This window comes from Lytechinus pictus, chromosome 10 (assembly GCF_037042905.1).
Source record: "Lytechinus pictus isolate F3 Inbred chromosome 10, Lp3.0, whole genome shotgun sequence".
NCBI classification, from domain to species: domain Eukaryota; kingdom Metazoa; phylum Echinodermata; class Echinoidea; order Temnopleuroida; family Toxopneustidae; genus Lytechinus; species Lytechinus pictus.
Window position 1 is genome coordinate 1,482,918 of NC_087254.1, and position 12,585 is coordinate 1,495,502.

General features: G+C 33.0%; 1 protein-coding gene across 1 annotated transcript in view; it reads left to right on the forward strand.

The window, feature by feature from the left end:
• LOC129269583 (arf-GAP with dual PH domain-containing protein 1-like) overlaps positions 1-12,375 on the forward strand; it is a 28,257-nt gene extending 15,882 nt beyond the window's left edge. The window contains exons 4-5 of the mRNA XM_054907095.2: positions 2,865-2,999; positions 8,674-12,375. Coding sequence (XP_054763070.2) covers positions 2,865-2,999; positions 8,674-8,925 — 387 coding nt within the window. The 3' untranslated portion in view covers positions 8,926-12,375. The remainder of the gene's footprint in view (positions 1-2,864; positions 3,000-8,673) is intronic.
• The last annotated feature ends 210 nt before the right edge of the window (positions 12,376-12,585 follow it).

Consider the following 12,585-nt stretch of genomic DNA (forward strand, 5'->3'; position numbering starts at 1 on the left):
GAAACTTTAAAATGTCATAACTTTCTTATTTTACATCCGATTTTGATGAAATTTTCAGTGTTATGCTTGTTGGATTTTTCTCTTTTTATTCAAATCAACTTCTTGTTGGGGTGGACTTGTCCTTTAACCCCGCCCCTTTTTAATACGCCTTCACCTTTAATTTACCTTCCTCGCAATACTCGTACCATGGCCTCGGATAAAGAGTGGGTGCTTGCAGTTAGTTGAGAAAAGCTCAGTATGGTCAGTTCTCATAGACAGAAACTTTCTCGAACATATTTTCGTAGATTACAAAATTATGACAAAGTCTAGACTTGAGCCTTGCCAGTCACCTCTAACCTTAGATTTTCAAATGGAAACTAGATTTAATTCATCATGCAGACGAATTAGGTGGTCTGTCGTAAATAGATAAATAAAGAGACATAATTATTCAAACGTATGAGTGGATATAAGATTGAAAGATAAATAGACAGACAGATAGACATACATATTTAAACAGATACATGTAAGAAAGATAGATAAATAGATGGATGGATATATTAATAGAGGATAGACAGATATTAATATATAGATAGATATATAGATAGATAGATAGATATAGAGATGTATATAAACAGATAAATATGTATTAGATAGATAGACATTAGATAGATATTGATTGACGATAAAAATTACGATGATGAGGAGGATGATTATGATAATGATTGATGACAAATATGATGATGATGATAACGGTGATTATGATATTATATTTGATATACACATAGATTCAGAGACAGATACATACATGTACATCGGTACATACACAGATAGACAGACAGATAGATAAATAGATGGATAGATAGACAGATAGATAGACAGAGAGAAAATAGATTGATTTATTTATTGATAGATAAACAGAATAACATTTCAAACATATTTAATAGATAGATAAACAGACAAATAAACAGACATAATACTTTAAACAGATCAATAGATATTAGATTGAAAGATGAAAGGTAGACATACATAATTTGAACAGATAGACATATATAGATAGATAGATAGATAGATAAAGAAAGATAAATAGAAAGACAGTCGGATAAATCATTAAATAGATTGATATATAGATAGATTGTCAATATGGTTTCTTGAAGCATCTTTCTCCTCAAATGGCATTAATTGATTTATATGATTTTGTTACCCGTTCTTTTAGTAAAAAAGAGCATACTATTGGAGTTTTCTTGGATTTAACAAAGGCCTTTGACTCTATTGATTTTTCAATTTTATTACACAAGCTTAAGTTTTATGGAATCAGAGGATTATCTTTATCTTGGTTTGAGAATTATCTTTATGGTAGAAGTCAACACTTTCTGTAAACACATCCGATTCACTAAACATAACATGTGGCGTGCTGCAGGGCTCAATCCTCGGCCCCCTGATGTTTTTAATATTTATTAACGATCTTCCTAATTGCTCAGATGAGTTGAAATTTATTTTGTTTGCCGATGATACCAACATTCTTTACTCAACAAAAAATTACTTATCAATAAACAACAATTTTAATGACAAATTAATCAATGTTTGATACTGGTTTAATTGTAACAGATTATCATTGAATGCTGAAAAGTCTAATTTAATCTACTTTCATAGTAAAAAATCTCAATTTCATACAAATATTTCTGAACAACTAAAGATATCAATGAACGGCAAGATTATTCAGAGAGTCCACTCTGTTACATTTTTAGGTATTTTTATAAATGAAAACATGTCATGGACTGATCACATTATGTATATTGCAAACAAAGTGTCAAAGGGTGTTGGTATCATTGGTAAGCTGCGAACAGTATTACCTAAAAATATACTGAGATTGCTTTACAATACATTTATTTTACCATTTTTGACTTACTGTAATGCTGTTTGGGCAAACACTTACAAATTTAAGTTGAAGTCCCTTTTTTTATTACAAAAGAAAGCTGTTAGAATATGTTCTTTGAATTCATATTATGCCCATATTTACTACACTGCGCTATTTTCTACATTCATTCTACTTACAAACAATACGGTCAGCGTTCTTTCTCTTATGCAGCTTCATTTCTTTGGAACAATCTCCTCCTACAAATTCGCAATGCTAACAGTGTTAATACATTTAAAGTTATGCTTAAAACTCATCTTTTTAATCTTAAATTGATCATATCATATGTTTATTGGCCCATTTGATGGTATTTCTTTATTCATGATCTTGTGAGAAAGTTGTAAATTGTAATATTAGTTTTGATACATTTTGTTGTGCAAAGTATTTCTATTTCCTTTATACTTCATTTTCCTTTCTCTTAACCGCTTAGAGGCAATTTTGCGGTTTATAAAATTATTATTATTTATTAAAACGAAACTCTAATTTCAATTTCATTTTATTTGTATTTTTTTTGTTTGTCCCATTGAAGACACCATTAGAAAAAATGGCATCGAAATCCAAAACCCGAATGATTTCGCATGCGCACGCGACCCGACGGATTAGTATAAGCCATAGATTTTGGAGTTCAGAAAACAATTTCATACATTATATAAAGATAATGAATCTATCATACAACTTAAATTAATTTTGTGAAAATTCACTGAAAATTGTGTTTTATAAGAGAAAAGATCCACTGTGATTGATCTTCATGCTGAGCTTGAGTGGTTAAAATGACGTCATACACGTGCACGTCGACTATGACATAAGACACGGGCCGCGAAATGGTTTTGAAAGTGGGGGGCTGACCATACAAAAAATCACAATCAAATGGTCATTATTACGTTTTTGTATGTGTTTATTATGATAGGTGACATCCCACATACTGTTAAATGTTTAATTTTTTCATTGTTGAATATTTGTTGTCTTCTACCAGCTGGCCCAACAGTTAACCAGAGACTTCTTAAAGGAAGGATGGCTAAGCAAGACTGGTCCCAAAGGAAATGAAGCATACAAACGTCGATGGTTCTCATTAGATGGCAGATTATTGAGTTATTATCAAGATCCTTTGGTGAGTTACATGTATATTGCAATGCAGGTGAGACTGCCAGAGGCGCTCAACTTGTTTATATATTTGTATGACTGGAGGAGCCTCATTTGTGACTCAGTGCCTCGGAATCAAGGGTTTTCTTTAAAAATGTTATTTTTACGCAAAGATATTTTTTGACATATACACAACAAAAAAAGTAAGTCCCCCTTAAACAAACATCAATAATTTCGGAACCAATGCTAGTTTTTAATATATTTTTACATGAGCGTGTAGGTAATTTTATAAGCTACCCTCTGAGTAAATGTTATGGACGTATTTTACGTCATGCTTCAGTGAGCACCGTTAGAAGGCAAAAATGTCACTTTTCAAAAGTCACAAGCCAAATATGACTTTGATTCCATTTTATTGGAACTAATTCCACATTCTGATCATGAAAAATAGTCAAAAGGCTTGTAAATGGTACTTTCTAAAATACGATACAATTTTTTAGGCTAAATTTCACGGTTGAATAAACACAAGTCCAAATTTGCTATAATTGGATTTTTTACACATTTCTATCAATAAAAATGATAGAATATGATGACAGTTATTTTTGGGAAGAGTATCTTCAACAATATTCATCGTTTCAATGAACATTTATTGAAAACAAAAAATACTATTTTCAAATATCATAGGCAAGTATTGTTTCATTTTGGTAACTGAAAATGATTTTTTCTCAACTTTTTTGTTATGTTCATGACCAATTAACATGCTTCAATGATTCAAAGGCGTTGAATTTAACAGTCACGCTTGAATGAACATGTGGAATGTGATTAGCTCTTTTTTACATTATTGGAAAAAGTGCAATTTGTAACTATGGATATCTGTCACAAACCTTGCATGGTTCATTTGATTTGATTTTTATGAAAATCCCGATGTTTAATGCATCAGTGAGCACACAATATTAGAAAATTATGCAAATGAGAAGAAAGTTCAAGGCATTGGCCCCACTCTGTGCCGTATCGAATTGTTATTTTGGTGCGCGCGCCTTTTGGTTAGTGTTACTCTGAAGCCATGTGCGAAGTTTCATGAAATAACTGTTGGCAGAAGTAATAAAAACCGTCCATGAAACAAACCCTCATTTCATATTTGTTAAAATTTTGACTTCTTCTCTCATAGACTTGTGTACATTATGGGTGCATATGTTTAAGAAGAAGTAACCCCTTATTCAATATGGGGGAACTTTTTTTCAAGGCTGTCTTTAGTAATGTCATTTGACAGTAATGTTTATCAACCTATGGGCAGAATTCTGTGCAAAAATGAAATCGATTTGTTTATTTATGGATGAGTGAGCACGAATCAAAGTGGGAAAATTGGTATTTTCAATGTCACAGACTCATTTTTAAAGGGTAATAAAGTGAATATTGGGGGCAAATTCGGTTTCAATTGTGAATTTAATTGCTGTGTTTTTATCATCCATCATTTCTATCACCACACACTTTCCGAACTTTAAACCTTTTCATGGTTGAGCGAGCACATTCGAAAACTTAGGAATGAATACTTTTTATACTGCATAAATGTATTATTTTCCTCACAATTTCTCATGATCAGTTTAATTTATGGACAAATCAGTGGTGGATCCAGAATTTTAAAATGGGAGAGGGGCCTTTAATTGGGGGAGCCACCAACATTTTCAAATTTTAACATGATCTAACAAGTTGTAGAGGATACTACCATGAACCCCTATGATGATACGTCACAATAAAGGGGCCGCGGAACAGTTTTCAAAGTGGGGGGAGGGGGGCTGACCATGCAAAAAATCACAATCGTATGGTCATTTTTAAATTTTTGTACATGCTTTTGGAAAAAAGTGGGGGGCTGAGGCCCCCCCCCCCCCTGCTTCCGCGGCCCCTGCAATATTGTGCTTACTCAACCATGAACATACGATATCAAAATTGTGTGTGGAGTGGCTAAATGATGGATAGTAAAACAGCATCAACACCATAAAATTCACCTAAAAACAATATTTGCCCAATTTTGTATTTGCACAATTTGAAAAACGACTCTTGTGACTTTCAAAAATGGTCATTTTTAATTCAATCTTCAATTACTCATGCATGACTCAATTGATCAGTCTCATTTTTCCCCAGGAGTTGCTTGAAGGTATTGTTTAACTTTGTGAGCAGCCGATTTAAAAAATTCTCAAACCAAGATGAAACATGTGAACAAGTGCATGTATTAGAACTAATAAACCCTGAAAACAACCATTATTGAGAATGAAAAGCTAAAACTACAAGGCAAACCCCAATTTTGTAAATAGGCGTCTTATAGACGCCTAAATAGTACACATAAGTGTATGGGATGAAATTAAATATTTCAATTTTTGAAGCACTAAATAATTATTTTTGAACGCAATTTTTTCTGGGCTTCATTTTTGTAACATATCACAGACACAGGTGACAAGTGTGACCTTCTAGCTCAGATTTTTTAAAGTCAAACCAATGTTAACCAATCACTTTAATGAGTGTATAAAACCACCTACTAAATATCATATCTCAAATTAATTCCTTTCAAAAGTTACAGCAAATTGATTTAGGGGGGGGCTTACTTTTTTTGTCGTGTATATTTGGAAGCTTTGAATATTCCTGTCCACTCCCCAAATTTTTTAGCCAAAATATCAAGTCTAAGTACCTCAAAATATTTGTTAAAATCACCCCTTCTAAATTGCATCGTCAGAAGTTTAATTTTCTCGCACAGCTAGCTTTATGCGCATGTCTATTTTGTCTCTTCGGGATGAGAGAGATTTACTCTTTAGTCTTGAGGCAGTCTTTCAGCCATCAGCTCCTATTAACTTTCTACTGTCTTTGCCATATCTGTAGAGATCTAACATAACAGGTAGTTTTTATGCCCTTCCAGACAAAGTTTTGAGGGGCATTAAAGGGATGATCCGGGCTGAAAAATATTTGTATCTAAATAAATAGAGTAAAATTCACAGAACAAAATGCTCAAAATTTCATCAAAATCGGATAACAAATAACAAAGTTATTGAATTTTAAAGTTTATCAATATTTTATGAAAACAGTTGTATGCACATCGTCATGAATATTCATCAGGTGGGCTGATGATGTCACATCCCCACTTTCCTTTTTCTTATGTTATTCAGTTCATTTATTTTCTCTTTCAATCTTTTTACATTTAAAATGATAGTTCAATATACATATTTACAAAATATAACATTTAAATCATTTGTATAATACAATAATACTATGAAATCGAAAGAGAAGGAGACCAACTAAAAAGCAGAGCTTGTAGGGTGAAGGCCCCCTTTCATAAGTACATTTTATGAATAAAAAATCAGATGAAATAAAGAAATAAACAATATATATATACCGTATATAATGAATAAAAAATAAACAAATAAAAATTAATAAATAATAATAAAAATAAATGATTCAGTATACACTGTATACAAAAATCATGAAATCATAAATGTTTCATTATTTCATACATGTGTAAATGATGTGTCTCCATTATGATGAAATATGTTGCGACAATAAATAGATAAATGCACTTAAACAGCTGTCAATCCAATTGTTTTAGATCTTGGTAGAAAAAATTTGAATAAACCTAATTTCATATATTAAAATACAAAAGAACAAGTGGAGATATGACTTCATCAGCCCACCTAATGAATATTCATAAAGACATGCCTAGAACTGTTTCACCGGAATAATGCAAATCTTTAAAATTCAATAACTTCGATATTTGTTATCCGATTTTGATCAAATTTTCAGCATTTTGCTTTGTGAATTTTACTCTATTTATTGAGATATAAATATCTCCAACCTGGACCATCCCTTTAAGCGTCCAACCCCCCCCCCCCCCCCACTTGGTTTCCGCGCAGTAACTTGAAAAATATTTAACGGATTTTGAAAATTTTTGGTGTGTAGGTAGATGACACCAAAATACAGGCTAAGTTCGAATTTGGAGTCCGCAGGTCAAAGGTCACAGCTCATTAAACATGCGAGTTGGTTTTCGTGCAATAACTCAAAAAATATTCAATGAATAAAATAAAGTTTGGTTGAAGGGTTAGGCAGATGACACCAAAATACAGGCTAAGCCCGAATTTGGAGTCCGCAGGTCAAAGGTCTCAGCTCATTAAATGTGCGAGTTGGTTTTCGCATAATAAATTGAAAAATATTTAATGGATTAAAAAAATTTTGGTGTGTAGGTAGATGACAAAATACAGGTGAAGTTCGAATTCGGAGTCCCAAGGTGGAAGGTCACAGCTCATTAAATATGCGAATTGGTGTCCGCATAACTTATGAAATATTCAACAGATTTAAAAAATTTGGGTGCGTAGGTAGATGACACCAAAATACAGGCTATGTTTGAATTTGGATTCTGCAGGTCAAAGGTCACAGCTCATTACCGGTATATATGCGAGTTGGTTCAAAGGTCTAATTCTGTTCATTATATATATGCATATTGGTTTCTGCACGATATTAAGTTCAGTCATATTGAATGAATTTCGGATCGCGTTAAGCGGGGGCATCTGTGTCCTTTGGACACGTCAAATTTCTAGTATGTAATTATTGATAGAGATCAGAAAAGTGATACCTGATTTTATTATACCCTGCCAAAGTTTGAAAGGGGAATATAGGAATCAGCGGGCGGTCTCTTGGCAATCTTGTGGTTCAAACTACTTCCTCTATTTGTAACCAATTCATATGAAATTTGGCAAACACATTGGTCTTGAGGTAAAGATATGCAATGTACAGTTTGTTGCCATGGTAACAACATGTTTTTTGCGGAAATTAGGTAAACATCTTTCATTCAAATTACTTCATCAATTTTCCACCAATTCTCATGAAATTTCACTTCCACATTAGTCATGAGGTAAAGATATATTTATTTCATGTGTCAGAAGTCATTTGCAATGGTGGCAGCATTACCACAATATACATTGTGCTGATTGAACTATTTCTTCATTTTGTGACCTGTGCTCATGAAATTAGGCACACACATAGGTCTTGAGCTAAAGATGTGCAAGACTTATTTTGGCATTTGTCAGATATTGTGTTGCCATGGTAACCATATGTTATGGCCCAAAATCCAGGAAAACTGCTTGTATATCAAACTACTTCCCCAGTTTTTAGCCAGTGTTCATGAAATTTTGCAAAAATATTTATCTTGGGATAAAGACATGCAAGATTCATTTTCTAAATGTTTTGAAAACTGCATTTTCATGGTAATGCCAAAAGGGCGGGGGTATTAATCACCTTCAGTGATATTTCTAGATATTTATGAGACAATTGGCTGTATTTGAATGTGTCCCTCTAACCTTCCCCTATCCTTGCGCATCAGCCATGTCTTGATTTTTCTTGGCAGCTCAAAAAGAGTATAATGTTGTGTGTTAAAGAATGCATGCACAAGAAAAGTAAAAATGTGGCTGTATGATCAATCCTAATCTAGTATAACTGGTAAATGATAAATTCAGATGTGATTTTCTGTCTTATGAGAAGCCTTTTTCCAAAAAAAAATTCCACATCCCTGAAAAAAATCAGGTTTTAGTTGTGAAATATTACAATTTTCACCCACTTTTCTTTGAAAAAATCTTATTGATCAATTTCCTTCATATAAAATTTTGATGCTAGATGATAAAGTGCGAGTGGCATCCATTATGGTGATGTGGATTTTTTGTTCTATCACACAGGATGCATTCCCTAAGGGTGAGGTGGTACTAGGTACAAGAACAGATGGGTTTACTGTAAGAGAAGGAGTACCTCCTGGTCGTCTGGATCAACTGTATAGTTTCACCCTGGTGACACCCACGCGCCAGTACTATCTGAGCGCAGACCTGCAGGAGGAAAGAAGGCAGTGGATGGAAGTCCTCATGAAAGTTATTGACACTCCCCAATCAAGACAAGATAAAATGCTAATGAGCCTTGTCAACAAGGAGAAGTAGACAATTGAAACAAAGCTTGACACCACAACTCATTAACAAACGCATGTTGTTGTCTTGTACAGTTTTATTTTACCATTGAATTCTTTTAAACTTTTCTATTATTCAGAAAAAACAAAGATTTGCTTTATTTATGTATCAAATGTTGTCCATATAGCAGTATGATGCAATCTGTATTTTTAGGTCATTATCTTAGAGGTGAATGTGGTAATTTTGCATGAAAATATGGCTTTCTCATAATTTACCCATCTTAACATCCACTTCAGTACAAGAATTGAAATAAGACTTGAGTAAACTTTACTTAATGCTCAGCAATCAAAAGGTTGTGTATCAAAACATGCTCACCATATTAATATTGCATCGCTAATCGCAAATATTTTAGCCTCATCATACGTGTATATGGCATCTCTTCATCTATGGCACTTATCTGTTGGCATGTGAATGAATAATTGTAAATACATTGCATACAATTTATCATATTATGGAATTCTGGATGATTATGATTAACAAATTGATAGTGAGAGCAACCTTCCATATGATATAGCATACAATGTGAATCAAATTCTGACATCTATTGGGAAGAACTGTCATTAATGTAAAAAATAAAAATAAAAAATCTCCCAGATACTGCCCCCCCCCCCCCCCACGCTTTCCACAATAATATCTTTAGTCCCAAACAACTTACTCAACATAGTGAGGTCATTTTGTGTGTGGGGGTGGGGGTTCTTAAATATTATACATTGGTTGTGAAAGGTCTTGATTTGATGTTCTTCGCCTATTGTCATTCAAACCAAAATGTAATGTGCAGACTGACACTGTCATGCATTTAGCCATAATTATTTAGCCCACTTTAAGCCTAACGCAATGATCAATTAGTTAAATGATGGATAGAATATTACTCAAAATTAGAAGATAATGAATCAAAATCTATCAAAATTGTATTTGCAGGCCTAGAATAAAAAAAAATGAAAATTATTAAAATAAAGGAATCAATGAATACTATATTTAACTTATAGTTTTATGATGTCACTAGCTGCTTGTCCCTAGGTCTATTTGTTTGATAAGCATTTTTTTAAATGTTCATACTTATGAAACTACATATTATTTGTGTGCACTTCTCTTAAAAAATCTAGTTCTTTTTTTTTTCCAAAAATAAAAATAATTTCATCCCTGGATGATTTTCACCATACTTCAGATTTTCCCTTTTTTTTTCTTAAAATAAAGGACATGACGTTCAATCCAAATCCCAATTAGGATTAATAAGTAAAGTAGAACTGAACATGTATTTTTAGCTTTGTTGAACTAAAGAACTGGGAATCTTGGTTTTATTTACAGGATGCACTGTTTAAGAATAGTTGCAGGTCACTTGGTCAAGGTCAAAGATGTATTGTAAAGCATCTACTAAAGCTAATACCTCGGTCACATTTGCTCTATGGCGTCCGTACGGCGAGTAGAAAACAGCCGTTTTATTCATTTTTATTCAAACCACCTATATGACGCTGGTACAAAATAAGGCTAAAACGGCTGTTTTCTACTCGCCGTACGGCCGCCGTAGAGCAAATGTGACCGAGGTATAAGTCAATCCTTCGCACAAAGTTTCCTTCTGTATTTTTTAAGTGGGATTCATGCTTTTTCTTTTCATTCCTCCAAATTATGCATAGAGAAATTAGTGGGGATTTAGGAAAGATGAAGTCAAATAATATATGTGCACAGAAGGTGTTAATGTAACTTTGGTTAAATTCAAATGTAAATCATGAGTTGGTGAGAGAAAGAAACCCCCTTGCAATATATTACATTGTATCACTCTACATTCCCAATATGAATGTGAAACCATTTAATGTGTATTGGTGTTATGGCTGTGTCAATTTTCTGCCACATTGTTTCTTATGCATAAGTATGTTGTAAATTGTTACAAAAAATTTCGAGAAATTGTAAATATGTCACTTTTGATGACTTGGTATTAATCATTGTTTTTTTTTTGTACTCCTTTGCCAAGGATTAATGACAATGCTTGTTTTTATTTTAACAGAAAAGACCAAAAGTGCCATAGTAATATGTAGATTATAATTCAGGAAATTTAATGTAAAACCATGGAGGGAAAAGAGAAAGAGTGACAAAGAAATATCAATTAATTCATGAAGCTTCCAATTTCTAAAGAAGTATGAATATACAGGTGAATACACATTGTTGGCAGCCTGTGATGCTGCCAGTTTCATGTGAAAACTGAAAGTGATTTGTGTTGAAAATAGATAATTGGGAATATTTCAAATTTTAGTTAATCACAAAACATGAATGTTAAGCACATTATGAAAGCCTTATTGTGTCCTGAAATTGAGCGAAATGTTGCATGATTACAGTTTCAAAATGTGAAACACCCTCAGAATTTTCCAAGTTTTAAATCAACATTCCACAAACGTCCACATTACAAAAAAATAAGATTATTTCAAGGGAATGCAGGTTGTTTCTAAAAAAGGTAACAGAAGTTCAAAGGTCAGCTATATCAAGAATACATGATTTATTCTTGTGATTTATATTCTACATAAGTGAGTAACTCATCAACTTTGATTTGACACCTTGCTTGTGTCATAATTATCACAGGCCACTGAGTTATGATCCTTCAAAGGCAAAGGACACAAAACCTACTTCTTCCAAGTTTTGGGTTTCAGTGTACATGCACAAAACCTTCTTTACTGTAAGGTTTTGGTTTCTTCAGAGTTTTTCCCTTCAAATTTCAGTGAAATGCTATCCCCTCTGTTAACTTTTTGTGACTGACTGGCATTTACATATCAACTACAATGTACCTAGCTTCATTCTCTGTTGAACACGTTATTCATCTTACTTTAGCACCACATTCAATGTTTCACAGTACCTCCCCTGTCAACACAGCATGTCTTGCATTGCTCTTCTAACCATCGTAGGATTGTGACAAAGAACATTTATCTCATGTGAAACTTGTATCTGGCCTGTAAGTCTGTAGTTAGGTAGGAAGTTTTTGTCTATAATTTACAAGGAAAATACAAAACATATGCCTGACATATTTTATCTCTGCGGCATCAAAATGGGTTTGAAGGAAACGAGGGAGATGCTACTCCATCTGTTTTACCTCCATGGTAAATCATGTGTCAGTGAACATATACACGTGTGTTTTAATACATGTATGTGAATTTCATAATTCTATAGACTTTGCAATTAATCCTGTCACGCAATATATTTTTACATTCTACTTTTAAATCATTTATTTTGTATTTGAAATTGTTATTTTGGATAGATTTATATTTTAATTTATTTTTGAAATAAAACTGTCTTCCATTATGTTAAAGAAATCTTATAAGATAAGTCAATATGTTGTACAAAATGATAAGAAAACAAGTAGAATTACAAGTTTTATTTTTTTTTTTATACCAAGTGCTGAGTATAGGTCATATATTAAATGGATACATGTGTAAATCTTTACATACAATGCTTTTCAAGCTCTGGTTTATTACGCGTGAAGTATTGTTACGTCACCCTGTGTCCACACTCAATCTTGTCCGTTGGTTACCCCTGATGCTCTGAGTTTTTTATACCTCTGCCAGTATTGTAAATTCCTAAACCCTCAAGACCAAGGTTGAGGACAAAGCTTCAATACCCATGGTGATCAGAACAGGGAGATAACAAACACAA